The 27,846-nt window shown below is 52.1% G+C and overlaps 1 protein-coding gene across 4 annotated transcripts in view; it reads right to left on the reverse strand.

Moving 5' to 3' along the window:
* LOC133355620 (sodium-coupled neutral amino acid transporter 3-like) overlaps positions 1-27,846 on the reverse strand; it is a 136,478-nt gene that overhangs the window by 32,382 nt on the left and 76,250 nt on the right. For all 4 annotated transcript variants that reach the window (XM_061572984.1, XM_061572983.1, XM_061572985.1 and 1 more), the window contains 5 exons: positions 22,135-22,417; positions 20,171-20,249; positions 18,853-18,968; positions 6,215-6,288; positions 4,663-4,755 (listed from right to left, as the gene is read on the reverse strand). In XM_061572984.1, the coding sequence (XP_061428968.1) occupies positions 4,663-4,755; positions 6,215-6,288; positions 18,853-18,968; positions 20,171-20,249; positions 22,135-22,235 (463 nt within the window). In that variant the 5' untranslated portion in view covers positions 22,236-22,417. The remainder of the gene's footprint in view (positions 1-4,662; positions 4,756-6,214; positions 6,289-18,852; positions 18,969-20,170; positions 20,250-22,134; positions 22,418-27,846) is intronic.

Genomic DNA, 27,846 nt, shown 5'->3' on the forward strand with positions numbered 1-27,846 from the left:
CGCACACAGATGCATAACCACAACTGTGCGGGGGAGAGGGGGGCGGTAGTGCAGCGGTCGGGGGTCAGGGCACCGAGTTCGGTCCAGTGGTGAGGAGGCATCTCAACCACTCCTGGGCCTGTGAGTAAACTAGATTCCCATGTGGGCGACACAATTCGTCCCCGTAGATTGTCCTGGCCCTGCTATGGGAAGGTGGAACTTCCACCACTGGCCCAGGACCTCCAACGGGAGTGAACGCTGACCTAACGATGCGGGAGGGCCATCCATGGGGTGGGGTGCGGGGCCCGGGGCAAACCCCCCGTGTGAGCCCCCCCCCCCCCCCCCGACACCTTCAAACTAAAACGGACGTATTTTACATCTGACGGCGTGACATCGAAACGCAGGCCCCCCCCAAAGCGTGGGGCCCCCCCAAAGCACGGGAGGCCCCCCAAAGCGGGAGAGGCCTCTAACCAGATGAAAGTGCGAGATATTGCTGTACACTCGGCGGCCCCCCCCCCCACAGCTCCCCGCTCCCCCCCACCCTCACTCAGGACCCCAGCTAAATAAAGTACGGCTTAGTGCTCTTCTTCTGCTAAGTAAACGATTATCTCTGACTGTCCACACAGACATTAAACCCCTCTGGCATTATCCACTATTCTATTCAGTGGCGTAGGACTCTGGTAATTACTAATACAAATGTTATTCATTTTCTCCAGAACATCCTCACCCCGAGTCTCACGACTCTCTTCTCAGGAGAGATCCTGCTACGATTGGGATGTCTGGCCAACTCCATTGCCCAATTGTTTGGCTTCACGTGGAAGGAGACTGGAGTACCACGCATGTAATAATCATCATCATATTATAATTGCGGTCATTTCAACTCGTAACGCACCAATCGCCGCCCCCGCCGCGTCTGCTCGCTTGCGGAGTGACAGAACGACGCAGAAACGCGAGGAGGAGCCACACTCGAGTAGAAAGGCGGCGGCAGCAGCAGCGGCCAGGCACGCAGCCGGCGCCAAATTCTCCTCCCAAGCTCTGCGGTCCTCCATATATGAAGGGTGTTATCGGCCAACTCACGAGTGTTGACATGTGGAAGGAAGCCAAGGAAACCAGAGCACCCGGAGACAATCCAACAGTGCAAGGGGGCAACGCTCTATGCCGTATACAGATTAAACTGGTGAGGTCCAGATTTGTTGTACCGGCTTCCCCTGGCAAGCCAGGGTATGAAACCTTGAGGCCCACGGGAAGGTTTCACAACGTTCGTGCGATCCACCAACCCTCGCCTCCACAGTGCAGGATTACGGGTGTGTGTAGCCACCACCACCGCCGCACACACAGGTGGATTCCACTGCCGTTACTGAGATGTTCTGGCCATCTCGCCGGCCAGGCCTACAACACCGGGAATGTGCCAGATCTTGTCAGCTTTTGTAAGCCAAAGCCCAGTGCATATGGTGTGCATGAGCTCGTGAGCAGGAGATGGATTAATTGGTACATCGGGTGACCACGAGGGATGGTGACGACTTGCGGAGGCCTTCACCCAGCAGTGGATAGATCACGGCTGACGACAAAGGTGGGCGTGCGTACGTACGTTCATTTGCGAGTTTGCGCACACGCGTGAGAGTACGTGTATGTTAGATGTAAGGGAAACGTCCAAGACATTTCTGAAAATAAGCTTTGCCGGCGAAACCTTGGTAAGCCACAAAATGCCCATGGTTTAAGGGGAATTTTGTGGCATAAAATACGTTACCTTTAAATATATAAGCGGGATATCAAGGTTTTTTTACAGGACGCACCTCACTTGTGGGTTTTAAAGGCGCCACAAGTGTGCGTGCGCATGTGTGTGTGTGTCTATAAAACACAGCAAGTTGGCACAGTAGGGGGCACAGGTGGTGCATCAGCCAGTCATCTCGGTCATCTCAGTCAGTCGACCCGTGGCACCTGCTGGGTCTGCCCCGTGACCTCCTGCCAGCGGGCGTTCGACACTTCACGTGGCCTCAACGTGCACATAGCCTGGCACAGGCGCCGTGGTGACGTCACCGCCACTTAATGGTGAATCGCCATTGTTGTTGTTGTCTCTGTATTCATAGGTGCTCGCCACGAGCATCTGGCTCAACGGTCTGTATGGTTATACGAGAGAGAACTTTGTGGTGGTGGTGGTGGTGTTGTTGCACAAATGGTAGCGATTGCACGGCGATTCGTTGAAGCGTGCCGTCGTCTCAGCGGATGCGGGTCTCTCAGTCACGCACATCGCAGCAACAGCGGCTAACCGGGGTAAGCTCTAAAGTCACGGTGCCCAACTACCACTGTGCAGCTGCTGGTTTTACTTGCAGGCGGCCCCCGCCTGTGATGGGACGGGGCCCTCGAGTGTAGCGGGTTGATTTATCCCGGTCACCGACGGCCGCACGAAACAACCATCGCGGCAAAACAGCGTTGGTTCTGCGACGTAATCAGGCAACGATCCGGGTGCGATGGTTTTCAAATATCAATTCGACCGCCATGCGAACAACCTCACTCTCATATGCAGAGCGCGTGGGAGAGTGCTGCCCTCTTACTGTGTGTGTGTGTGGGCCAGAGGTCACTCGAAAGGGAATCTCAGAGGTAGCTCCGCGGTGTCCGCTTCCGTGGGCCGTCCTCCAACACGGAGGAGGCCTCCAACACGGATGAGGCCTTGCACTTGCCCTGCGATAGGTCCCAGAGGTTGCTTTGCCTCATGAAGCGATGCCGATGGCGATAACGTTGGGGGGGAAACCACACGCAAGGTATCCACATCAGTGACACGTGGTGCGTGGTGAGTGGTGTGTTAAGCTGAGCCTAGGCTTTCTCTCAGTCGACGGTGTGGGTGGGTGAACTACAACAAGTGGGGTCGATCAATCGAGACGGGACCGCGGTGCTGCGGCCGCTTGCAGCGCCAGCGCGAATGTGTGGTCACTCGGGAAATGTTCTGGCACAGTTTGCAAGGTTAAGCGGGGAGCTTTCTCTGATCTCCTGCGGGGGCGGGTCCCAGTGTTTGCGATCGCGTGTTTACCCACTCGTCCACGAGGTTTGTCCGTCCTGTTGTTCGTTTCTGTTTCTCTTGTTTGCGTGCGAGGTTTCTCCGTTGTTATCTACGCTTGGGCACGTGTGTGCTCGCGTGGGTATGTGCGTGTGTTTACGTGTGTGTATGCGTGCGTGTTTGTTGGTTGTGTGTGTGAATATGTGACAGTGGCGAATATTTTAACTGGTCCAGGGCCTCCCCCCTTAGGTCGACTCGGCCTCAAATAATAACCTAATACGGTGTGTGTAAAAACATCAGTGCTGTGGGGAGACAAAGGCGGCCGGGCGTGGCGCTGCCCTTCTCTAGTCTGTTGAGGGGGATTCTTTGTCCGTGTGCTTGTTTGTGCTCGTTTTTTTTATCGTCTTCATTGCAAAAGAAATCCGCGCAGCCAGGCATCCGTGTGCCAATCTACCAAAATAGCCATGAATGCAATTTACAAGTGGTATTTTTATACCGGTAAGCGTGAAAATTAACATCGTTCTGTTTTGTTCGTTTTTTTTTTACGTTCTCGCACCGGGCTTGGCAACCCAGAGGTCGCCGGTTCGAGTCCACCTCCTGGCACCGCAGTAGAAACAACGGGACATGATTCCTCAACACCCACCCCCCCCTCTCTATCCACCCAGCAGTATACGTGGGTGTGCCACGGTTAGTCGATTGGCAGGTCACGTCTGGCCCAGCCTACTTGGAAGAGTAGGCCAAATACCTTAAGAGGGGCTCTCTAGAGCACCGTCGAGTGGAGGCCTTTCCGTCAACAGTGGCGTTGAGCGAGCACTTGCGGGGCTGCGCCTTTGACCTCTTTACTGCCCATACCTCCCATACAAGGGCGGCGCTGTTCCACCTCCATGAATTCTCAACGAACTTGACGTAGACTCCGTCGCGTAGGTTTTCTCGGCCGCTCGTTCTCCCGAGCGTGTGGCCTTGCGGGGTGGCCCGCGGCGTCTTTGAGGAGTTGCGGGACAATCGACCCCCCCCACCCCCCCACCCGGACCTTCCCCGTGAATGTACCAGAGCGGGTTTTTTTAAACTCGTGGGAAAAAAAACACACCTGGACTTTAAAGATAGGATGTCGCTAACTAACGACGGACTTTCCGGGAGGGTTGGTGGCGAGTGAGAGAAAGTTCAGCTGGGTCCAGCCGACCAATCGCAACGGGTGATTGCGTGGATACACCAAGGGCGAGGTTTTTTTTTACGACCGGGTGCAGTGAGCAGCCCACTGAGAAGACCTGGGCAATAATGCAAGTGGCACGAGTGGAAGTGCGTGCACGTGCACCCTCGTGAGTCTGGACTCGCACAGAGACCCACAGCTTCAAATAGAGAAACGTACATTCGCCTCGAGGATATATAGACTCACAGAAAGACCCAGAGACTCTCATAAAGGCCCACAGCTTCACACAGAGAACCGTAAGTCCACGTAGACCCCCGTAGACTCACACGGGGATACAGAGACTCGTGCGGAGACAAGTACACTTACGCAGAGTACCTGTCGATTCACATGTAGACACACAGACTCATCCATGCTTGCAAGCACAAACACACACACGTGCACGGATGTGTGCCTACGTACATGGCAAAGCTCACGATGTATTTTCCTCTGGGCTCTGTGCAATGAGACAAGGGAGATTTGCGTGCGTGTCTGTGTTGGCACGTACCTCCGATATTCTGCAGGGTGATCGCGCACCCGGCCGCCACTTTGCCTGGAGTTTTAAACGCCCCGTATCCCAGCTGCTCGTACGCACGGATACCTGCACGCCAGCGGCACAGGGGACAGAGCTCTCTTCTTCTCCCATCTCTCTGCCCACCGCACCACCCAGCACAACAACCTCACCGCACCACCCAGCACACCACTCAGCACACCACCCTCACCACACAGCGCACCAACCTCACCACACCACCCAGCGCACCAACCCCACCACACAGCGCACCACCCTCACCACACCACCCATTACCGCACCACCGCACCACTCAGCGCACCACCCAGCACACCACCACCACCCTCCCCCCACCTCCTACTGCCACGCGCTGGGCCCCTAGACACTCGCTCAGAATCGACCGCGCATAGGGGAGAGCTCGCGTCTGGAAACATCCACAGCGTTTCAGCGTCTTCTTCTTCTTTAGCCGTCCTAATCCTGTGCGGGAGGGCACGCGAGCGTGATCCACTGCGGCCCATTTTCGTGAGAACGTTTTGTGCTTCGTCCACGGTTTGACCCAGACGGTGCTGTCAGCGGGCGCGCCGCCGAGACCAAGCGGCCGTTCCGGATGTCTCGCAGAGGCGGCGCACACCCTCCCGTGATAGGGGAAGTGGACATCGCTGAAGTGGACTTCACAGAGCTACCTCTGAGTTCCCTTCAAGTGAGCTCTGGTCCACGCAGAAGAGGGCAGTTCTCTGCCAACATTTCACCGGCATTTCCCAATGGTACCACAATGCTGGCAGGATAACATCCATTGCATCTGTTTGCATATCAAAAAGTATTTATAAATATTGCTTTCATTTTGTGACAATTTGCGGTTCGGCTCACACAAAAGGGGCAGAAAAACAATGGCAGCGAAAATCAACAGAGAGGGAGGTGCGCCATGAACGCAGGCGGCCGAACACCCAGTTCCCACGTTTGTCAAACACACGCAGTGTGTGCGCGTGTGTGTGACAGCGATTGCAATCGTATTAGCAGCCGTGTGAAAGCCTCACTGCTCTGTACAATCCCACAAAAACACAAAGACCTCCCGTGTAGCCATAGCAGAATTGTTCTGGGCAAGTGATGTTGGCGAGCAGAGCACCTATGGAGGTGGGAAAGACGCACGATGAGGCGGTGTGTGGCCAGCACCACGCCCGGCCGTCTTTGTCTGCCCAGTGCTGATGATTTACACACAGCACCAGGTTCTCGTTTAAGGCCGAGTCAACCTAGAGGAGGCGCAGGACCGGTTCAGACAATCGTCACTGGTGTTGGCCGTGAGACGGGAATTGAACTCGGGTCGCCAGGTTCATAGCGCAGAGCGCTCACCGCTAGACCACCACTCCGCACTCTAAAACAATCATTCTATCTCTTGCACTCACACACGTCGCTGAACCCACACACATACACACACAGTGCATTGTCGCATATCTGAAGTGTAATGTTCTTTCATTTCTGCCATGCCAACTACACAAAACTGCAGCTGCAAAAGCCTTCCTATGATAATCCCACAATTCCCCGGGGCAACACTTACCCACAATTCCTGCTGTTTTCAGAAGCAGGTGGATGGAATAAACAGACAGCAGGGCAACGGACACGAGCAGCAGCCTGCGAACAAAAACAAGCAAACATCATTTTAAACATTTAACTAAAAAAGGCCCCACTATTATGATGACCAAGCATATACGGTGCAACGTCGCACACACGACCGCCACATATCCCCGTCCTGACCGATTAACCGCCCACAACCTGTGCAGAATTGGCACAACGGTGTAAGTGTCGACGTGTGTAGATGCTCACAAATCCGGCTTTTCAACACGGCAGTAATGTGCTCTTAATCTGGTATGGGTTTGCCGAACGCTGACGCACAGTCAAGCAAGTCCCCAACGTTCAAAGCGACGTGCGCTTTGTTTTCACCTCGTGTACACGTGGCACGGCTTTCACCTTCCACACATGTTCACGTATTTGGCTTCTTCACGAATCCACCTATAACCCCAGTATCCCAGTGAGTCGGATACGCGACGTTGGACTATTTGTGCGCTTAGACCTCCGAAGAAACGACTCAATCACAAACGTGATACAATTCACGTATATATATATTTTTTTATCCCATGAATATAAGGCACCAAAAGAACTTTACGCTTCGCGGGTAGGTCATGCCAACTCGTATTACCGTGATGCACTTAAGTGTATAACAGTGAGCTATTTTTAATATCCACAGGACTTGTCACTTCCAATGACAATGGGTGTCCGTATCAACAGATCTATGTAAATGTGCCACCGGTCGCGACCTCACAGGCACCCTGAGGACAAAGCCACCACAGGATGCTGACCAACAGGAGTACGCGGGCGTGACACTGAAAAACCATGGGCAGTGATTTCCGGCAGAATTGATGATCCTAAAATTAATAATAAATATACAAACCAGACAAACAACAGTAACATTCAATTATTCAGATAGCCAATCCATTGGCAGGTCATGCGGGGTGGGCCAAAGTGTGGGCGTTCGCACCTCTCCCATGAGGTCGGGCCAGCGTAGGCCACCAGGCCAAAAGTACGCTCGACAAGGGCCCTCTAGAGCCCCCTCTGGCGGAGGCTCTTCGGCAAGCAGTGGCGCGCACAAACAACTGCAGGGCTGCACCTTTACCTTTCACTTATTCGGATACTGCCACAAATATTTATACTGTATTTCTTTTTAATAATAACACATTTGCCCATTACCCAATCAATCTGAAGCCTGGTTAGTAGCCAGTGCGCAGGAGCCTGGCAAGTACTGGGATTGGTGACCAGGATCCCGATTAGTACTGGGATTGGTGACCAGGCAGAGCTTGCCAGCTATTGTAGGCGAGGGCCTGCAAGGGAACCAGGCCACGGCAGTGTTCAGTGTAGCCTCCTCCTGTAGGCTTGCTGGGTCTTCTCTGGGCACTTGGGGTTTTCTCCCCACATGAAGTCAAACAACGGACGAATGGAACCAGACAATCATCCCAACCGCAGGGCCCTCTTGAAAAAAAGTGTTATCGAGACTCGGTGAGGGCTGTCCGGGGCGGATGTATAATTAATTAGCGTTGCAGTTATTTTAATGAACATCTAATTCCTTCATCACCTCTCATGTGAGGCATCAACCCTCGGCAAATTAAAAATTTCGCTCTCCGCCTTGCTTTTAGCCTTCTGAACAAATGGCCGTTTATTCCAGCGCGGCGCTATTCGTTTCGCCGCTGCGCTCTATCTAATCGCTCAGTAAATCAATTAATAAAAAGTAATCAACCTTGCCCAGCACAGAAATCCGCTCGTGGCCAAGCAGCACAAACTGGAACTGTGCGCGCCGCAAGTGGCGCACAGCTCAAGCCCACGTGGGTCCCCGTTTCACAAAGGGCGAAGTGGGCGAGTTAAGTGGCAGAGCTGCCGAGTGTGCAGGCGGTGCGCTGGGCCCCCGAAAGGCGGAGGGGGCGGGGCCCAAGCGCTGGGATCTGGCAGGAGTGGGGGGGGAAGGGAGCAGGGGGAGGAATTGGAGAGGGGCCCTCATTTCATTCCTTGCACCGAGGCGCAATGCCAACCACGCCGCTAAGCCACTGGGCGGGTTGTTATTTGTGCGGAACGGGTGCATTATTTAAAAATAAATATAACGTGTTTCCACAGTTAGTCGACATCTAGCCAGAGATTTGGCCAATGTGGAAAAATAGGCCAAGTACCCTCTAGATTTCTCTCTTAGCAGTGGCGCGAAACAAGCACTTTTAGGGCTGCACCTTGACCTTGTAGAGTGGGTTCAGGAGAACATCACCCAAGTTACGTAAGGAGTGCAAAGAGTTACAGGTTAGCATCAAGCACTGGCTCTCGATGGGTGAGGCATGGGGGCTGGGGGGAGGGGGGCCAGGGGTCGGGGTCGCAGACATTGAGGTCAAAAACCAACGTTGCATGAAAGGTTACAGAGAAGTGTTTGCTGCTGCTGGCTCCACTTGTCATGTCACATCCAAAACGATTCTTTGAGATTGCTTTTCGCATCCCCGAGTCGACACTGATGACGACCAGGGTGGGAGAGGCGACAGGGCGAGGCCGACCGCAGTGGGGTCGTGCCAGCTGCTCTTGTTGCTATGGTCCTGGCGACCTGGGTTCAATCTCTGGCCGTGCAAATCACCAGTGGCAAGAGGAATATGGGAATGGGCAGGGGCTGCCTTGGATCATAATTAGTAATAATAATTCACAATCCACTGCTAAGATTAAGCCCCCCCCCCCCTATTGCAATGAAGGGCTGACCATGCCCTGCCAGTCACAAGAGGTTGTTGTTGTTTTCACCACGCTGGGCAGCGAGAGTTTGGTGATAGGAGGTGCCCGGGATCAGTCCAGAAATGACTCGCTACCGACGTTAGCCGTGGCGGGTGCAGAGCGCAGTGCGTGAACCGCTGCGCGGCTGCTCCACCCAAGAACCCAAGAGACCAGGATTGCCTGGTACCTGCCCGTGGGTCTGTGTACAATGGAGAAGAAGACAGCTGGGCATGTGTGTGGTGTCACTCACACCGCTCCCTCGTGTGCGGTCATCACCATGCCGTGGTCAATCCACTGCTGGATGAAGGCCTTCGCAGGCGGCTGCCATCTCTCAGATCCCGCGATTTAATAATCCACGATGCATTTGCTCGCGAGCCGATTCTGAAATCGATTCCGCCTCCCTGGTGGCACCTGCACCGAGATGCGCGCACAGCGCGTGCTGTGCGTGCTGTGCGCGCTGTGCGCGCTGTGCGTGCTGTGCCGCCTTAATAGGCCACTCGCTAAAAACTTCACAAAATGGCCCATCGGTTCATGAATGGAGAATCTTTGTCTTTGCCCGTGGAAATACGGCACGAGTTGACCGAATAAATGGAAGCAAATGTTTGAAACTCGCGTATGCACACAGTCGCGGCTACTGCCTGGCAGAGATGTGCATACACGCACTGGCAAGCTGCCTACAGCAATGTTTGTACTTTTTTGTCAGGGAATTCTGATAATATTTGTGCTTGTGCAGAGTGTAAAATATTTTGTCGTTTTCGCACAAAGTCCACTGCCTGCAATAGCCAGGCCCTGCACGTAAAATGGCTGAAAGAAACGTGCAGGGTGTGCGAAGGGGTCTTAATGCGACTCTTTGTTTTTATTCTTTGGGTCTTTCGGTAAAGCCACGTAGATAGATAAATAATAAAAATATCACGACGTTTTGATCGCAATACAAGCAATCGTGTCACTTTTGTGGAGCACGGGCCCAAACACGCCAGAGAGCGGGCCAGCAACAAACAGCACTGCCCAAGATGTGATAGAGGTGTTTCATTGAATTCAGCGAGTTTGTAAGAACTTGTAAAAGGAGGAAATGGGAGTGAAATATCATGGTGAGTGATGCAAGGGAAGAAGCAGTGTGGTGAGTGGTGAGTTTGTGAGTGAATGGGTGAGCGAGTGGGTGGGTGGGAGAGTAGGTGAGTGAGTGGGTGGGTGAGCGAGTGGGTGAGTGAGTGGGTGGGTGGGTGAGTGAGTAGGTGAGTGAGTGGGTGGGTGAGTGGGTGGGTGAGTGAGTGGGTGAGCGAGTGGGTGGGTGAGTGAGTAGGTGAGTGAGTGGGTTGGTGAGCGAGTGGGTGGGCGAGTGGGTGAGCGAGTGGATGGGTGGGTGAGTGAGTAGGTGAGTGAGTGGATGAGTGAGTGGGTGGGTGAGCGAGTGGGTGAGCGAGTGGGCGAGCGAGTGGCGAATGGATGAGTGAATTAGTGAGTTGTTGTGATGTGCAGTGAGGTGGTTGTGACGGTGGATGACATGAACAAGTCAGCGTCTGGCAGAGACCGAGTCCTCAACATTGCTGGAGGAATCAACGAGTGACGTTCACGGGCACAGTAATTGGCCACATACGGTTGGCTAGGTAGGGTGCGAAAGAAGTCCAACGTAAATACATACGACTGACCATCAGTTAATGAGCAAAAAACCTGAGCGAATCGCCCAGTTCTGGATCACCAATCACCCCGACTACGTGACGTTGAGTTCATTCCGGTGCGGCAGTGAGGCACCAGCTGAGTGCTCCAAGCCAGATAAGCTTCCGACTTTAGCTGAACTTATGCTTTGTGGAGGAGTAATAATATTGCAGAGGTGAAGACAAACTGTGCACCGTTGTTTGGTTTGTTTAACGTTTTTTATTATTATTCAGTGATGCGGCGAAGATACAAACGCCCCGTGTACTCTGCCCGACCGCCGTCCCTCTCCATTCACAAAACACACGGCCAGCGGCCGGCACTTGAGATCGGGTTTGAAATATTTAACGGCGGTCGGAGGATGGGAGCCTAGACAACCCAGACACGCTGCACTCCTGCTGCAGCCGCGCAGTATAACATTTACTGCCAAGCAAATCAATCTCTGAAACCTACGATTATACCTTATAAATGCGTTGTTAAACACGCCACCACCGGCTACAGTCAATTGGTAAGGTTCATCACGTAAACAAAACATGCCAAAATCTATTTAGTCCCAGTTTTCTTCTTAGAAATTGAAAAACCGAACCGTGAATTTTGTTTAAAAGGTATTTCCTCTTCTCGCACTGCTTTATGGGTAAACATGAGGGTTGCCGCTGTACGGCGGACACTACGAGACGCATTTATAGACACACGATGTAACAAAAAACACACAAGTCAACACATCCGTCAACAACACTGTGGCCTTAAAAGGATACATATATAATGGGTGACATTTGGGGCACGGGCTCTTCTTCATCGCACATGCATGAGGGCCAGTGACCTTTACCTATTATTTATTTTTTTCTTCCTTCTAAAGCCACTGTGTTGTTACTGACGAATGTGTGTTGAGTTGTTCTTGTTAAGCGTGCTTGTGCACCGTTTCCAACGCAGCAGCAGCAACAACATCACAAAATAATTTACCCAAACAATAAAAGTTCCCGGGAAATCGTATCGTCATATAGTGATGATGCTTGCATGTCTTAATAACTGACATTATAAAAGAATAACGGACACCTATTTACCAAAAGCGGTGTGGTAAAAACGTTTTGCGAAGTAATTGACAGCATTGTGGTTACAAGACGCCATCGTTTCTGGCTGCACGTGTGCGATAAGCTGTCGTAGATGACAACGTTGCAGCGATTAGAAGACTTACGGCGGGGACGTGTGTTGGGTAACGCGCAGTTGCAGAACTTTGGAGAAATATTTCTATCGTACTTCAAGTACGGCAACGTACAGGGGGGGGGGCGAGACGATGAATCGTCCCGCTCGTGACATTTAACGTCGTACAGTATCGCATCGCCGTCAACCACGGTGAATACCAAGTCGCGTCACCCGACGCTGAAACGACGAATCCCCCCGTAGGCAGGACGAGAGATATTATTCCGCTGATTTGGTGACGGGTTTTTTTGTTGGTCGGCGAGCAGCGGCCGCTCGCCGTGTACCCGGGTTTTCTCGGGCGACTCCTCCAAGCCCAAAAAACACCAAACGTCAGGGAAACGTGGCCCTTTTAAAATCCGCCCAAACGGACGTCACGTGGCCCCCGAGCGAGTCAGGCACCTCGCCAGGCGTCATCGGGTCAAAAGATTTTTTCAATCGGCGGTGGAGATTGTGAACTAACGGTGCCCTTGTCAAGTGGTATTGTTGTGGTTTTTCTGCTACAACAACTTGTCACAAAGGACGTTTTAATTCAACAATCCGTTTCTCTCTCTCGCTCTCTCTCGCTCGCTTGAATGCTGGCGGAAACGAGGGCCCCCTCGATGCTTTGCTGACAAAATCTCAGTCCAATAGTAAATTAACATTCCGGCTTTGAGCGGCACCTTAATCTAACCCCCCCGGCGGGGCCTCGGCCCTTCTTCCCACAAAAACACACGGCCGCTATTTTTTACTGCAATTAAAGATGAAGGGTGAGAGGCCCACGCCTGTACGCGCTGCAGAGATCGCTTGACCAACGTCGTTGAGAGTCACCCTCACAATTAAAAGTCGATCAAATGAGAACAAAGGGAATCAAGTGAAGTGCCCCCCAGGGCGAACAGATCTCTCTCAAATTATTTAATGCAGCAAAAAAAGGCTAAATTTTAGGTCAGCCTTTAAATGTTACACACAACTCGTACTTAACACAATTAAATGTGGGACCTCCTTTGCCAGTACCAAAATATGAGAATAGGTTTTCCCCTTTTTCTGGCAACAAAACAGGTGTTAAGATGTTTAAACACCAAACTGAAACCTTTTACAAGGAATCATGTCTGCATTAACCAGAATGCAAACAAAAAACGTACTCTGATAGCATATACATTGTCTTTGAAACTGATTGGTCCACACCAGAGACAGCTTTCTTTTGAGCCTAGTCTCAAAATGGTGTTAGACCAGAGGACGCCAAGAGGCGTACAGCACAAAGACAATGCCACTATTAGAGTAATGAGGGCTCGGGGTGAGCAACTACAACTGTTTCGTTCCCAGAAAAAAGGGGAAAACCTATTCTCGCAATTAAATGTATTTGGTAACCACCAGCACTTGCAGAGATGAACCGTTTAATTTGGTGTTGCAAATTGATTTTTCAATATATATGTAAATTACAGCCCTCTGTCGTTGATCCAATGATAGATGAAGGCCGCCCCACAGGTGCCTTGTTGGTCACCGGGGGGTTGTTTGACCATACTTCACCACGCTGGTCTGCGCACGCTGGTGAAAGGAGGGTGGGTGTGGGGTGTGATGGCTACGACTGAAATCATTAACCGCTGGTCGGCAATCAAACTCGGCTAACCGGCGCCTCAGCTCAGGACTCGCGACACGGAGCGAGGCGGGCAGGCGACGGTTGGAATGGCGGTGGGGAACGTGTCTCGCTAGAAACGCGCAAAAAAACATCTCCTGGCCCTTTGGGTTTTCGTGGCTGGATGAGGGCCTCGGCCATGCCCCTTGCAGGTTACTCGGACAGTACCTCGTCACGCTGGTCAAGGCGGGGTTGGCGAAAGCCGGGGAGCACGTAAAGGTGCCGAGCGGAGTACGGTAACAACGCTGCACTGCCCACTGACGTCTAACTCCACAAACAAGGGACGGCTTTTCTTACGCACCGCGCCCACATCACTCGTTTAAACGTCGACCCCACCGAGCTATATAGCTCTTTTTGCAGAAGAGACCTGGCCGCAAATGATCGCCCAACGAGGTGGCTTGTAACGCGGAAATGTATAGCAGCCACATACAGCACTCTAAATAACACGTGTTTCTAAACGCGTGTAAACATGAGCACTGGGTCAGGACAAAGGCAACCACCGCGCGTGCTGCCTCCTTGACCTTCGAGGTCCGTGCTGATCATAACAGGCGCTCGCTAACAGCACCTACCTACCCCAGGGCGTCTTAAACACAGCGATGCGGGGAATTCTATTCTCTGCGTGTGTGCGTGTTTCGTGCGTGAAAACACAACCGAGTGGCTTTAATCCTCAACAAATAGATGCCAGGCCACCTGGCAAAGGTGCAGCTAAGGTGCGCACATAACACGAGCATTGTGTAGAACGTGAATACATTTCTCAAAACTTTGGTCCAGATGACCGAGAGACCAGGAACGCGCCCCCCGATGTCGTCAGATCTCAAGAGCGCTGGGCATTGGCGGAGCCAGGATTTTCGGGTAGAGGGGGCAACCCATCCAGCAATGAAAAATGATAGAGGAGTTGTTCGTAAGTGAGGACTTTTTCCTTGCTTTTTATTCGACGCGTGTGCGGCGATGGCGCAGCCATCGATCGAGGGTCGAATTCGAACCGCGTGTGATCGGCATGGAGCTCGCTGAAGGTGTTGATGCCTTCAGGGAAGTCATGGAATGTAGACGCAACTAAATTTCGATTGAAAGCTTTCGTGACTGCAGGGATTCATCTTCTTGGTTCTTTCGGTAAAGTCACGTAGAATGGAAATAATAAAATAATAAAAATAAAACATAATACAATTATTCTCCTGACGTTTCGGCCACAACGCAAGCAGCCATCCTCAGGTGGAGAGCAGGTCTGTCGAGTAGACAGACTCTGTGGAGAGCAGGTCTGTCGAGTAGAGAGACTCTGTCTACTCGACAGACCTGCTCTCCACCTGAGGACGGCTGCTTGCGTTGTGGCCGAAACGTCGTGAGAATTATTTTATTATGTTTTATTTTAATTATTTTATTATTTCCATTCTACGTGACTTTACCGAAAGAACCAAGAAGAGGGGAGACGCAACTGTGCACAATTCTGAGTCACTTATAACCGCTTTGCCGTTACTTATTGCCAATTATGGACTATTTTCCTATCATCTCATAGAGTCCCTGGCACGTAATAATATGCTACACAGTGGCAGTGAGGGTCGCAAAATGCCGATTTATTACTAATAAACCCCAATCGAAATCCCTAATTTCGATCGGATCATTGGGGGGGGGCACGTGCCACCCCACACCCAGCCAGTGCGGGCGCTGAGCGGAGCTGAGCGGAGTTGAGGCCGGATGGCGCTCGGATGGGCGTCCACCACGAAACGCCGCGTCGCCATGGGAGCTGGCGGCTGAGTCTGCGTTTCGCGCTCAGTGCAGCGAAAGGCAGCACGGAGCCGCACTCGCAAGCTCGCAACGTCCATTAATGCTCGCCGCCAAATCCCCAGCGCCGACCAGCGTGGTGAAGTACGGTCTATTAACTGCTCCGGCCTGCGCGGAAGGGCCCTCTCTCGTCATAAGGCCATGTAGACACGCAGGGGCCCCGTGACTGCACACTGCCACTGCTGTTCCCGCTCAATGTTTTCATTTTTCATGGCAGAACGGGAGCCAACGTTCTTACGTTTTAGCGCAGAAACGTTTCAAAATAAATCGGGGAGAAGAATTTTTAAAATCCAAGGTTCAAATTCCGTCAACTCTACTTCCTGGCCCGTTCATGTAAACGTGGCATGAAAAGTTTCTAGCTTCTCGCGTGGGTAACATTTGGAAGTAAATAAATAAAACGGGCAACTTGACCCAACTTGACCCTGAATATAAATGTATCGTCACACGATGTGCCACGATCTCCACCGTCGCCTGATCTCAGCTGTTGAAAGTTACAAGGGAAAATTTAAATAATCACTTGCAGCTGGGGTCGGCATCCCCCCCACCGCATCACCCCCTCCCCTCACCCCCCTCCTGATGCCGAGGGGAAATGGGCGAGGCTCAGGATTGCGGATCACGCAGCTGCTGTGGCCGGACGAGTTTGACCGACCCGGGCCCAACATATCAAATCAATGTTTGACTCACGGCACCACGCCTTGCATGAGGAGGTAATTCCCCCACCACCCCACCGCCGACTGTATGAGCCCAAACAATACTTGTGCTTTGAAGAAAGACCATTGTGCATTGCTTGCAACATTGCCTTTTGAAAATTGTTTTTACTTTTAAGGCACACACATTGTTCGTGACGATTGTGTGAAATTGTTCTTGTTGTTCGTGCTTCGGCACCACTGCAAATGCAGTAATCACCAAATGTTGACTTAAAGCTTTCGTGACTGCAGGAATTCATGTTCGTTGGGTCTTTCGGTAAGGTCACGTAGATAGGTTCAAAGAAAATAACAAAAAACGACGACGTTTCGATCGCAACACAAGCGATCGTCAACAGGATGACGACCGCTTGTGTTGCGATCGAAACTTCATAGTTTGTTATTTTCTTTGAACCTATCTACGTGACGTTACCGAAAGACCCAAAGAATAATCACAAAATGATTCGTTTAATCAGGAGTTGACCCCATTAGGACTGGCACATCCTCAGAAAGTGCGAAAGAAGTTGCCGCCCCCTGAGCCAGGGACGGTTCCTGGCTTGATTCTGCATCACTTTGCCAAGCACATGAACGAGAAGTTTGTGGAGTCCCGGGTGGCTAGAACACAGCAAGTTGGCACAGGGAGAAAGCGCAGGCCATGCCGATACCGGTCATCCCAGTCGTTTAACCCACAGCATCTGGGTCTGTCCCCGTGACGTCTCGCCGGCAAGAATTCATGTGGGCTCAAAAGCGCGCCTAGCCCGGCACAAAGAGCTGCGGTGAGACCAAGGCGGTAAGAATTTGTCGTGTCCCGAGTTTCTGCGTCCAAGCGCACACGTCTACGTGTCCACACGAACCCGTCTGGCTCTTTTCACGCGAACTTCCTGCCACCGAGCGTCCATCGCGGCCTTAAAGCGCACCTAGCCTGGCACGAGAGCTGCGGCGAGATTGCGGTGCGTGGCAGCAGCAGCCGCCGCCGCTGCTGTGTGCACGCGTATATGCGCACGCGCTACACTGAACCCATCTCAACCGCACACACACGGCGCACTGCTCACAGGATTGGGCGGTGGGGGGGGGGCGGCAGGGGGGGGTCACGCGGATTTGTCGGTTACCCTGGCAAAGGTTCCTCCTCCCTCGCCACAGGAGTGAGCATACGCAGTGTGCAGACACAACCTTCTAGAGAAGCCGCGAGCCATGCAGATTAATCCCCTCTAAGGGACAGGGACGGGGAGTGGGGAGGGCAGGCATGGGGGGGGGATTAAAATAGGAAGCTCAAACGAGGGAGGAAAGAAGAGAGAAGGGAGGGAGGCCTCGTCCGTGAGCACGTTTGTGCTCGCCTCAGAGGCAGGCCGGAGATTGCTTTTTTGCTTTGGTCCAAGCAAAGTTGAGTGTCTTTTTTAAATCCTTTATATTAAGTTCGCTTGCTTGCTTGCGTGCTTGCGTGCTTGCTTGCTTGCTTACGACCGTGCAAATCTTTCGGTCGTTTTTTAACCCACTTCCCGTGATCCAATCGAGCTGACATTTTGCACACAGACTCGTTGTGCGTGACAATTAATTTCCAAAATGTTACACTGTTTAGGGAATTTTTTAAAAATATTTATTTACCAATTGCTTAATGGTGGCAGACAATCATCTGACCCATAGGTGGCAGCCATCTCAAGCCAGAGGACGAGAGGACTCTAGCCGCCACGCATATAAAGGATTTATAGTGAAAAACTTTGTTTTTACGGGTTAATTTTTTCTTAGTTTAACACGTAGACTTTTTTATATTCTGTTGGGTCTTTCGGTAAAGTAACGTAGATAGGTTCAAAGAAAATAACAAAAACTACGTTGACTTTACCGAAAGACTCAAAGAATATGAATTCCTGCAGTCACGAAAGCTTTAAGTCAAGATTCGACGTGGGCTTTTTTATTTTCTCACAGTTGCTGAGCACACAAAAGGGCCCAGAAATGCTAAGCGGCCAGCAACAAACAGCACCGCTGGAGGAGGTGCACTCAATAAAAGCGAGCACGTTTGTCGAATTCGAGCGACGTAATCGTAAGAATTTGAGAAAAGAGGAGACGCCGGGAGGGAATTCCCAAGTGGAGCAGAGAGGTAGAGAGAGAGGCGTTTCGATTTGAATTGTGGTGGTTGGACGCAATATGAATGGAGGGCTGTTTGACTAAACTTCACCACGCTGGTCAGTGTGGATTGGTGAAGGGGTTGGTTCAGGTATCACTCGCCACTGACGTTAGCCATGGCCGGGAATCGAGAGCGCAGCATGTGAAACACTGCACCATTTAGGCTAACGGAGAATATAAAACGATGACATGACGAGACAGAACAAGTATGTGTGGTTAATGCAGACTTGATATTTACTTGGTGTTTGAACATCTGTTTCGTTGGCAGAAAGGGTAAAACCTATTCTTGTTTTTCATCAATCTTGTCATTAATAAACCTCGCATCTCACCTGCACCGAGGAACTACACATGAGCAGGAAGGAAGCGAGCCAGAGCCTGCGCTCTAAACAATTGCCCAAAGCTCTGCGGTCCTTTACATATTAAGATGTGTTCAGCCAAACAATGAGCCTTTATACATGTTCTATTCTCATTTAACTCTTTACAAATTCTAGTGGCACTTAAATGCCTCAACATCTCAAAAGGCGCCTCACAGCACACCTCATCTCAAGCCAGTTAACTTCTCTATTGCAGTCTAGCCTAGGGGACCCCACCTCCACACGGCAGCTGTCCCTGTGCAGCAACAAGGTGTACGTCGCTATGTGGCTCTTTCCCAATTAAATAATTTGCGAGTAATGCACCTGGAGCGGTGCGTACACATCATTACGCACGGTCGTATTTTGAACTTCTTTCGCACCGTACATAGCCAACCGTGCTGATTGGTGGTGCGGAAATCTATCGTGGGGGGTGGGGCGGTGGGGGCGGTGGGGGCGGTGGGGGCGGTGGGGGCGGTGGGGGCGGTGGGGGCGGTGGGGGCGAACCATCGCACGTCCGGCTACTCACACGAAGAGGACGATGCCCGTGTTGGCCATGGCGTAGGAGAGGCCCAGGATGCCGCTGCCCATGATGGCGTTGCCGAGGTTGAACACCGACATGCCGAACGACGCCTTTCCCTCATGCTGCCGGCGGAGAAACAAAAGCGTGAGCGCACCGGCGTGGCCAACGTCGCCATGCGCAGAAACCCCCCCCCCCCTCAGTCTGAAGCCCACCAACCACAGCCGCTACACATTTCTGGGAGGCTCAACCGGGACTTGAGGCCAGCTTGTCAGCCGCGCAATCTTGTACACGGGTCCCCACTGCCCACTGCCAAACCCCTGCCCACTAGCCCAGGAGGCCTGGCCCATATTGCACGTTCATCGCGAGCTGAACGCGAGGCCGGAGAAATGATTAAAACTGGCGACAAAAATCCCGATGTTTGTAAATGCTTCGGGGGACGCCGGTAGCGGCCTGCATTGGCCAAACCGAGAGGTTTGGTAACTTTACTTTCATCAAGTCGAGGTGTCTCCCTCCTCAAGTGAGCAGCGGGGATCATATTCAGCTCTGTTGGTGGCACTGTGCCAATGGTGGAAATTCCATATTCCCATGGTGGTGGTGAGTACGCTGACAAGAGCACTGTCAACTTTCCACAAAAGTGGGCACCAACTTTACGCACCCCACTGGGAATTTGAATTTGCGACATTCCGAATGTAAATGACTTTGCCAGAACCACGATGCCAAAAGGTCAAATTGACCCGAATGCAGCTTTGTATTTTATTGTCTTGCGTGCGTTTAGTCTCCAAGCCACAGGACGATCGCTCTTGCTGAGTCGTGCATCGTCCCATATAAAAAAATGGCCCACGGAAGCGGATATCACAGAGCTACCTCTGAAATCCCAACAAAGTGACTTCCTATCCGCACTTAGGGGTGCTGCATTATCCGGGGAAACCTGATGTCCTATTGATCTTCGTTGCATGGCAGTCAAACCAATATATTATATCGTTGAATCTCAGAGGAGTAATTCATCCTAACTGAAATGATGGATTTTCATTATGTCTAGTCACTTTTGACCAGACTGAAACCACCAACTCGCCAGACTTGAGAATCCAGTTTAAAAACAGGCGGCCGAATCCCAGATTCAAACTTGCATCTCATCCGTGTTGGCCCAGTACTCTGATCCATGAGCCATTCACACACAGCGGTGACCTCAACGAGTTGAACTCTCAAGCCGTGCGGTCATTGGCGTGCGTGCTCGTGCGTGTATGCGTGTGCTCGTGTGCGTGTTTATGTATGCTCGCGTGTTCACACACGCGCGTGCGTGCGTGCTTGTGCGTGCGGGTCTCACATCTGTGAACTGTTTCCCCGGCTTGTTCACCTGACCGTCTGGCAAAAAACGTTCCGTCTCCTCAACGTCCCCATTAGTCCTGTAACGCACACAAGACCCTGGTTCAAACAAATCATGCTGGCAAGGGGGGGGGGGGGGCAATCATTGATATGTCATTGATTACGTAACGCTCGCCAACACGCCTGTGTGCCGTCCGTAACTGCAAATATCCCTTGGTTCACTGTCTCCGGCCAGCGATTGTGAGGTTTGTTTGACTATACTTCACCATGCTGGTCACTGTGGGTTTGGCGAAGGGGTGGGTTACTCAGGACCTGTTCAGACATCACTCGCCACCGATGTTAGCCGTGAGCGGGAATCGAACTCAGGTCGACGCTGCGCTGTTTAGCCCGCCCTACCCACCGATTGGTATAACCCGACCCTTTAAAAGTGGAGTTGTACCCATTTGGCTGTGTACATTGTCCCTGGAGAAAATGGTTGGCGACTTTTGCTTCGTGAAGATCCGAGCAGGCAATGGGCACTGCGGTTCGCGCCCTGCTGTTTGTTTTTTAACGATCCGCTGAGTTATCTCGCGCCTCCCTCGTCACCAGAAACAAAAGTCATAACCGGAGTAACAGCATAAGCGTTTTCAACCGCAGCTGGAAAAGTGTTAACCTTTGGAAAAGACATCACTGAGCTATTTAATCAGGGGCATGGAAGCCAGCGGGTAGCTGTCTGGGAAATATTCGGAGGCATATTTGCAAATAATTCCTACTGCTCTGGTCCGTATCTCCAAGTTTTGGTCTAACGCTTGGATCACAAGGGCCGGTTTTAATTCAATCAAGCGCATCCCTATGAGCAACACAACTTTATACTATGGGTTTGTTAATATTGGGCCATCTTCACGAGGGTTGTAGCATGCCCCCCCCCCATCCCAGTTCAGGAGGGATGGAGGTAACGCATAAACGCCTTCAATCTCGGTTGGAAAGTGTTCACGAAAATCATCATCATGAACACCACCATCACCGTTGACAACAGCGGTATCAGGCTGTAAATGCACTGTAAATGCACTGTAAATGCACTGCGCAGTACTGTGCACATGCCCTTAAGATGTAATTAACAAAACAAATGATACGCATAACTGTCAACCCACCTTCTCAGTGCCCACCTTATTACAGACCAATTCAGACCTTATGGGTCACCCCGTGCCCTTCTAAATCTCAACGTTCATCCTACAAAGTCCCATCACAAGGGAGAAACACAAATAGACAAAATTATTATTTTTTTCCCGTACTGAAACGGCTGTATGCCGTATGGGCCTGAAAGCTCAATTTCCCCTGTACAAGAACACGGGTAAACCGTGATGGGTTGACAGGCATGGACACGTCTTTACATTTGACACTTGACGGTTTATAATTGTCGTGGGCTTTACAGTTAATAGCAACGCTGCGCTGGTGGACTACCCCGGTTATTGCAGGCTCTCCTGGTGGGAATTCACCGGTGCAATCGCAGGTTGCCTTCGATTGCAAGGAAATGTCGATAGGCGCCTCTCTGTCAGCCAATCGCGAGGCAGGATTTATGCTATTAATTTCAACAACAATATCTGGGTCTGTCCCATGACCTCTTGCCCGTGACCCTTTCGACACTTCACGTGGCTTCAAAGTGCCCCCCTGGCTTGGCACAAGAGCTGTGGTGAAAAGCCACTTGGAGCAGCAAGCCCCTCGTTTCAAAGAAGATCTCCGAGTGAATCTCTTGTCTGCAATTAGGGTGGCGCTTATAACAGTACGGCAACTAACTATGGCGTACGTCTGCTGTACATTAAATATGATTCATATTGAACGGCATCGTATATCTTATTCGCAAACCGCCAATGTTGCCGTCGCATGCGGCGTTGCCAAGCCAACGTCACAAGACGAATTCAGCGTCGACAATAGAACCAGCGCGGAGACGGCCACCGTCAAGAGCCGCCACTGCCGGCGCGGACGTACCCCTCGTACTGGGTCCGTGAGGCGTCCGCAAAGCCGTTCAAACTTCCCGTTCCATCGGGAATGGGAGTCACCATCCTCAGCTCCACGGGACCTTTCTCCATTTCGGTTTCAAGCGCGTCGTCGTGAGAAGCTTCCCTCCTCTGTCGCAAGCACGGTACAAGCCCGGGCCCTCTTCAACAACGGTCTCGTCGTCCGTCTCTCCAAGGGAGTTTCAAGCCGAAGATGATCGGACAAGGCTCCCGGCGGCTCCGTGAACTTGCGCTGATCGTTCCGAAGGGCGTCACTGTGGGGAGAGAGAGACACGGAATGGTAAATTGGAAGTTTTTTTTTAAGTGGTCTGTGTCACGCTCTGTGACGCTTGTTCAGGTTGAGTGACCACCATGGAAGCAGATAAAACAACGAATGGTGAATTAGGATGTTTTTGACAAAGCAAAATATATATGTTACAATATCAGATCAAACACAGTGAAGACTCCACGCTGCACCAACAAACGTGCACACTGCTCCGAATGTGTGGCTCACGCCTAAAAATATGCAAGTTTGTATCCAAGGCAATTCAATTAGTACCACTTTATTGGCAGATTGTACTGCACATGGGCTTGGTGCTGCCATACGAATGTGGAATTTCCACCACTGGCTCATGCTCGTGAACAGGAAACGAGCAACCCTCCAATGCATCCATAATAGAGGTTGTTTGGATTCGATCGCGTAAATATAAATGTGTCATTAAATCTGCCACCACCCGACACAGCCAACTAGTAAGGTTTGTCACGTAAACAGAACGTGCCAATTCGTTACTAGTACAGCACCCACTGGTGTGTTGGAGAGCAAATCCACAACATTCACAATAAGAGTACGACATTTCAGGCGGAGATACCAGGTTGGCATATTTGAACGGGAATCCATTTTTTTCATTTTGTCCATTTTACTTCGTAAAAAGTTATCACGGCCCTTATACCTCACTCGCTCGTCCAGTTCTCTTAAACCTGGAAACACTGAGTCATCCAGAGCTTCAAAGTTGCAGGCAGTGAGCCCCGATGTTGGCAGTTTACCGGCTTTATGCCGATTACGTGCGGTGGCGGCGCTTTTTGAAAATGCCACCGCCACCGACGATTATTTACCAGCCACGATGCCTGATCGATGCCACAACACGCCAGCATTTGGGACCTAAGCGGCATCGAGCCGGGGGGGGGGGGTAACTTGAGATCGTCGCTCCGGGTGTGCCGCGGCGGAGAGAGCCGATGCTCAAGACACCGTATCGATGCGCTTTTAAAAACGCGTTGCTTTGTTGATTTTTCCACAGGCGGATAAATGTACATGGAAGGTTCTCGCTTTTTTTAACCATCTATTATTCTTGAAGCCAGTGGAAAACTTCAGAATTCAATCTGTGCGACGGGATACTGAAGACTAATTTAAAAGCTACACCTAATTGCGACAGGCCCAGCGATCGCACACGCCGCCTGGAATTCGGACCGGTGTTGCCAATTCTGCGAATGTTTGTCGAGAGATGCAGACGACTCTTTGGGTTCTCCCTCGTGACAAACTTTCGTGAAGGGCAACTATTCACAAATCTAGGGGCGACTTTCTGCGATGCGACCGTCGCGCGGACCTTAGGATGCGATTCCAGGACTGCGTCAAGGATCACCCGCGGCTGTATTACAACGCCTCGGACTCGGTCAACCGTCCGGTGGCATTTAGGAAGCGAATTTTCTAGGTCTGCTCGACGACTTTACCGCTTTAAGGAGTTGTAAACGCCGCTTCTTCATCCGCACGCGCGCCACGCGATGCCTACCGGTGTAACGCCCCCTCCCCCACCGTCCACACAACACGGAGCGACCGTGGGGGCTATCGCTCGCCCCGTTCGTTTTACATCCGTGTCCGTGACAATGGTAATAAATTATCAATAAATAAAGGCCCTGCCCTTTGTCAATCCACTGCTGGACAAAGGCCTCCCCCCCACGCCGTGTCGATTGTGGGGGTTGTTCGAGCGTTTGCGCGGCTCGGCAAAAAATGGTGAATATTGGGGGCGGGGAGGTTAGGGCGTCGTTCGTCACCGACGGCGGCCGTGGCCGGCAATCGAAGGACCGTCGTGCCCGCTTGCTGCGCCTCGCCACATCGGCGAGAAAAACACCCCTCGACGGTCGGACCGCGAGTCACGGATCGAGGGTCCAGCGTGGGGTGCGGCTCTGCGAGGAGGCGATCAGCGGGCTGGATGCCCACCGCATGGGATGGGATCGCGGGAACATGAGCCAGCGGGACCTGCAGGAGGAGCAACATTTGGGCCGATCCCATCTCAGCCAAAGGAGGGAAAGCGCCCGAGAGGACGCCCGCCGTGGGGAGATGGAGCGGTAAAACCGGCTTTCGCGTAGGCGCCAGACGGATTATTACTTCGCTGAGCCACAAGAGGTGACGACGGCTTGAAGAGGCCTTCATCCAGCGGTGGATTAATCGTGGCCGATGATGATGGCGTTAACGGTAACCAACCGCAGTTGTAATTAACGTGTTTTGAAATTATTTTGATATGGCCGCACGCCTGGCCTGTTAGTACGTTGTCCACAACACACTGATGACCACGATGATGGTGACAGTAAAGTAGCCCAATCAGAAATGGCTTCGATTTAACGGGCGTGAGGTTCTGGTAACCTCCACAGGCTTCCGTGAGCCAATGCCGAGACTTCAGAACAACTACTGGTGACTCCTCACAGACTAGTACGCTCTTTAGCCACCTCACCCAGTGGTATGATGATGGTCTAAAGCCAAACCCTGAGAGGATTTCAAAACAACTTTCCCTCAAGCACTCAGGCCTTGCCACTTATTTATTTTTCCGATTAGAGTGACAAATAAAAAAAGGGGATCAGACAAAGGACAATCGCAATATTTTGGCTGACTGGGCTTCTCTAAGCAAGGCAGAGACCATCCGAGTTTGCGATGGCAAAGGAACAAATCACGGTGGTCGTGGTGGAGGCGGACCTAACTTTTGAATCACACACCGACGAGCCAAAAGCACACACAGAGAGCGAACCCAGCAGTGGCTGACACCCAGCAAACTATCGCGGTTGGCCTGGGCCCTGTTGGGTGTAAGCAATGAGATGTGGGACCCCCTTACCTATTCACCATCGCCCTCCCCCCCAGCGTCACCTGGAACCTCCGTTGGCCCGTGAATCCCGGAGCAATTGCAGCGCTTACACACTCAATATAGCTACGCCGCCTGCCAGCAGCAACAACAGCATCGTCATCGCACACGCCGGGAGGCTTTCGAGGAGCAGCCAGGATGCCACGTGAAAGATTTGCCGGCGCCGCTCTCAAGTGCCAAACGGGAACGCACACACACGCACGCGCTGACCCGCGTGCGTGCGCGTTCTGCTTCACGGGGTGAAGGCATCGCTTATATTTAGCGGCCACGCCAGCCCTATTTGTCCGTGCAAAAAAACTCAAGCAGCGGCGAAATGAACCAGAGACCAGGAATAGAAACGCGGCACGGCGTACAGTCGAGGGAGCGACGGCAGCGATAGGACGCGGCAGTCCTCCCCGGCGAGGAGGGGGAACGGTCCACTGAGGGTCCTGGGCAGCGACGAGGGCAACTGTCGACGAAGGGAACGCGGTGTGCCGTGCAAGCAGGCAGACTCCGGCAGGACGCGTCGCGGCCGGCGGCGTAATCGCTACGGCGGTTCCGTTAAGAGGAGTCGGAGGAAGGTCCCAAGCCCGGCAGCGGTTGTAACAAAACGACGCAAAGTTTCAAGGGGAAATGATAGCACAGAAACCTACGGTACCATTCCGGCGTCCCGTTATGTTTGTTTTTTTATATTGTATTTATTTACAGGTCTTTATCGATCCACAGCTGGATGAATACTTCCACAGGCTGTGCTGGTCACGGCGGTCATTTTGACCATACTTCACCACGCTGGTCAGTGTAAGTTGGCGCAAGGGGCTGGCGTAGCCCCAGTCGATACATCACTCGTCGCTGGTGCTGACCGTGAATCGAATTGAGGCAGCCGGGTTTGGAGAACGGAGCGCGAACCGCTGCGCCACCGCTCCACCGCTACTAAATTAACCGTCCCGAATTAAAGATTCGCCACCTCTTTTGCAAAGGAGACCTGCACCAGCAGCCAAGTGGTGGTATACCTGCAAATGTATAATTTGAACACTGGCACACAACGCACGTGCGTACATCGAACTTCTTTCGCGCTGCAGGTAGCCCACCGTGTTATTCGGAGGGCGCGGAGGAAGGACAATAAAACTCAACACAAAATACGCCGTGCTCTCACGCAGGACGGCAAAGTGCCTTTGAACGTCCACTCTACAGCAGTTGGTGTGCTTTGTAAAAATTTGGCACCGAAGCATCGAGGATGAGGATGAGTGGCTCAAGGTCGAGCGAACCGGTCCTGGCGGTAAGCAACCTCGCCGCCACCGCTACGCTGCGTGACCTCGAGGTATCATCGTCGTCATCATCGCCGCTGCCACTGCCATTACAGCGCTCGCTTGTACGCGGCGCCGAGGCTCAACGCGAATTTTCAGGAGGGTCCTGCCGTGTTTTCGCGGCAGGGGGGGGTGGGGCGATGGCACCATTCGTAATCAGAGTCGAGTAATGTGCAAGGTACTTTTTCAACATTGGGATGCTTGACCAATACCATTTACAACACTGTATGGGGCGGTGTTAAAGATTTTTTTTTTTAGCTTTGGGAGGAACCCGGAGAAAACCCATGCAGAACAGGGGGAGAACATCCCAACTCCGCACAGAAAGGCACGCGAGAGACAGGCCTTCTTGGTGTGAAGCGCCAGTGTGCCAAGGCGCACATCCGCAAATGAACCACAGGCAGTCCCTTTAATAGCCCAGTGTGTGTCAAGCCGCAACTTGTCACGTTGCAATAATGCTCACGGCGAGGTCACCATCATGACTGGGCACGCCAACAATTGAGTAGCTGCTGACAAGAGAGGTTACACAACGCTCACTTAAAAAATTAATGCTCACAGTTCTCCAAAGCTAGTAGACATCGCCAACACTGAGCAGAGGTAGCAGTCAACGAGAGGAATCGTGGGCAAGGGGATGTCCCCCCCCCCCCCCCCCGAAGAAGTGGAGCGATAAAATCAGCTCTTGGTGCACGTGCCAGGTGGACTGTTGCATTGTGGGATCTCTTAGGGTTAGCTTTCATCCAGCAGTGGATCGACCGCGGACGATGACGGTGTTGATGATGTCATTGCACATACCGTGTAGACACACAAGGCCTATGGCGAATCTCAAACGGTATGCAACGATCAGAATACGGAGTACTTGGATGGGAATACCCAGGGTGGCGTAGGCTTGGATGGCCAGGAAATTAAATGGGAGAAAAATTATTCTCACATCTACCCATGTGGAGCTTTTGGTGCTACAATGCCTTTTGTGTGTTTGGGGGGGGGGGGTTCCCCAGGTATTCTGGCATACTGCCTGCCACATGCCAACTTCTGATCAATAATGGCATTGGACCAACATTCCCCGAGCTAGCGAGGTTTTCCTGGGTAAATAAAGGGCGTTATGAATAGAGGTCAATGCAAATGACGAATAAAACATGTTTGTTCTGCCTCTCGTGATTCGTCTAAGTTTGTTAAAGTGCCAACCTTGGCGCCACAGCTGCCACGAGTCCACAGATCCACAAGACAAAGATCCCCCGCGTTATGGCCTTAACAGACTTTTGGGGCCAAGTGCTGTTCGCGAGCGTTTACGATGGGCGGCCA

The sequence above is a fragment of the Lethenteron reissneri genome, chromosome 51 (genome assembly GCF_015708825.2).
Source record: "Lethenteron reissneri isolate LAM-NWPU_2019-01 chromosome 51, ASM1570882v1, whole genome shotgun sequence".
Lineage (NCBI taxonomy): Eukaryota > Metazoa > Chordata > Hyperoartia > Petromyzontiformes > Petromyzontidae > Lethenteron > Lethenteron reissneri.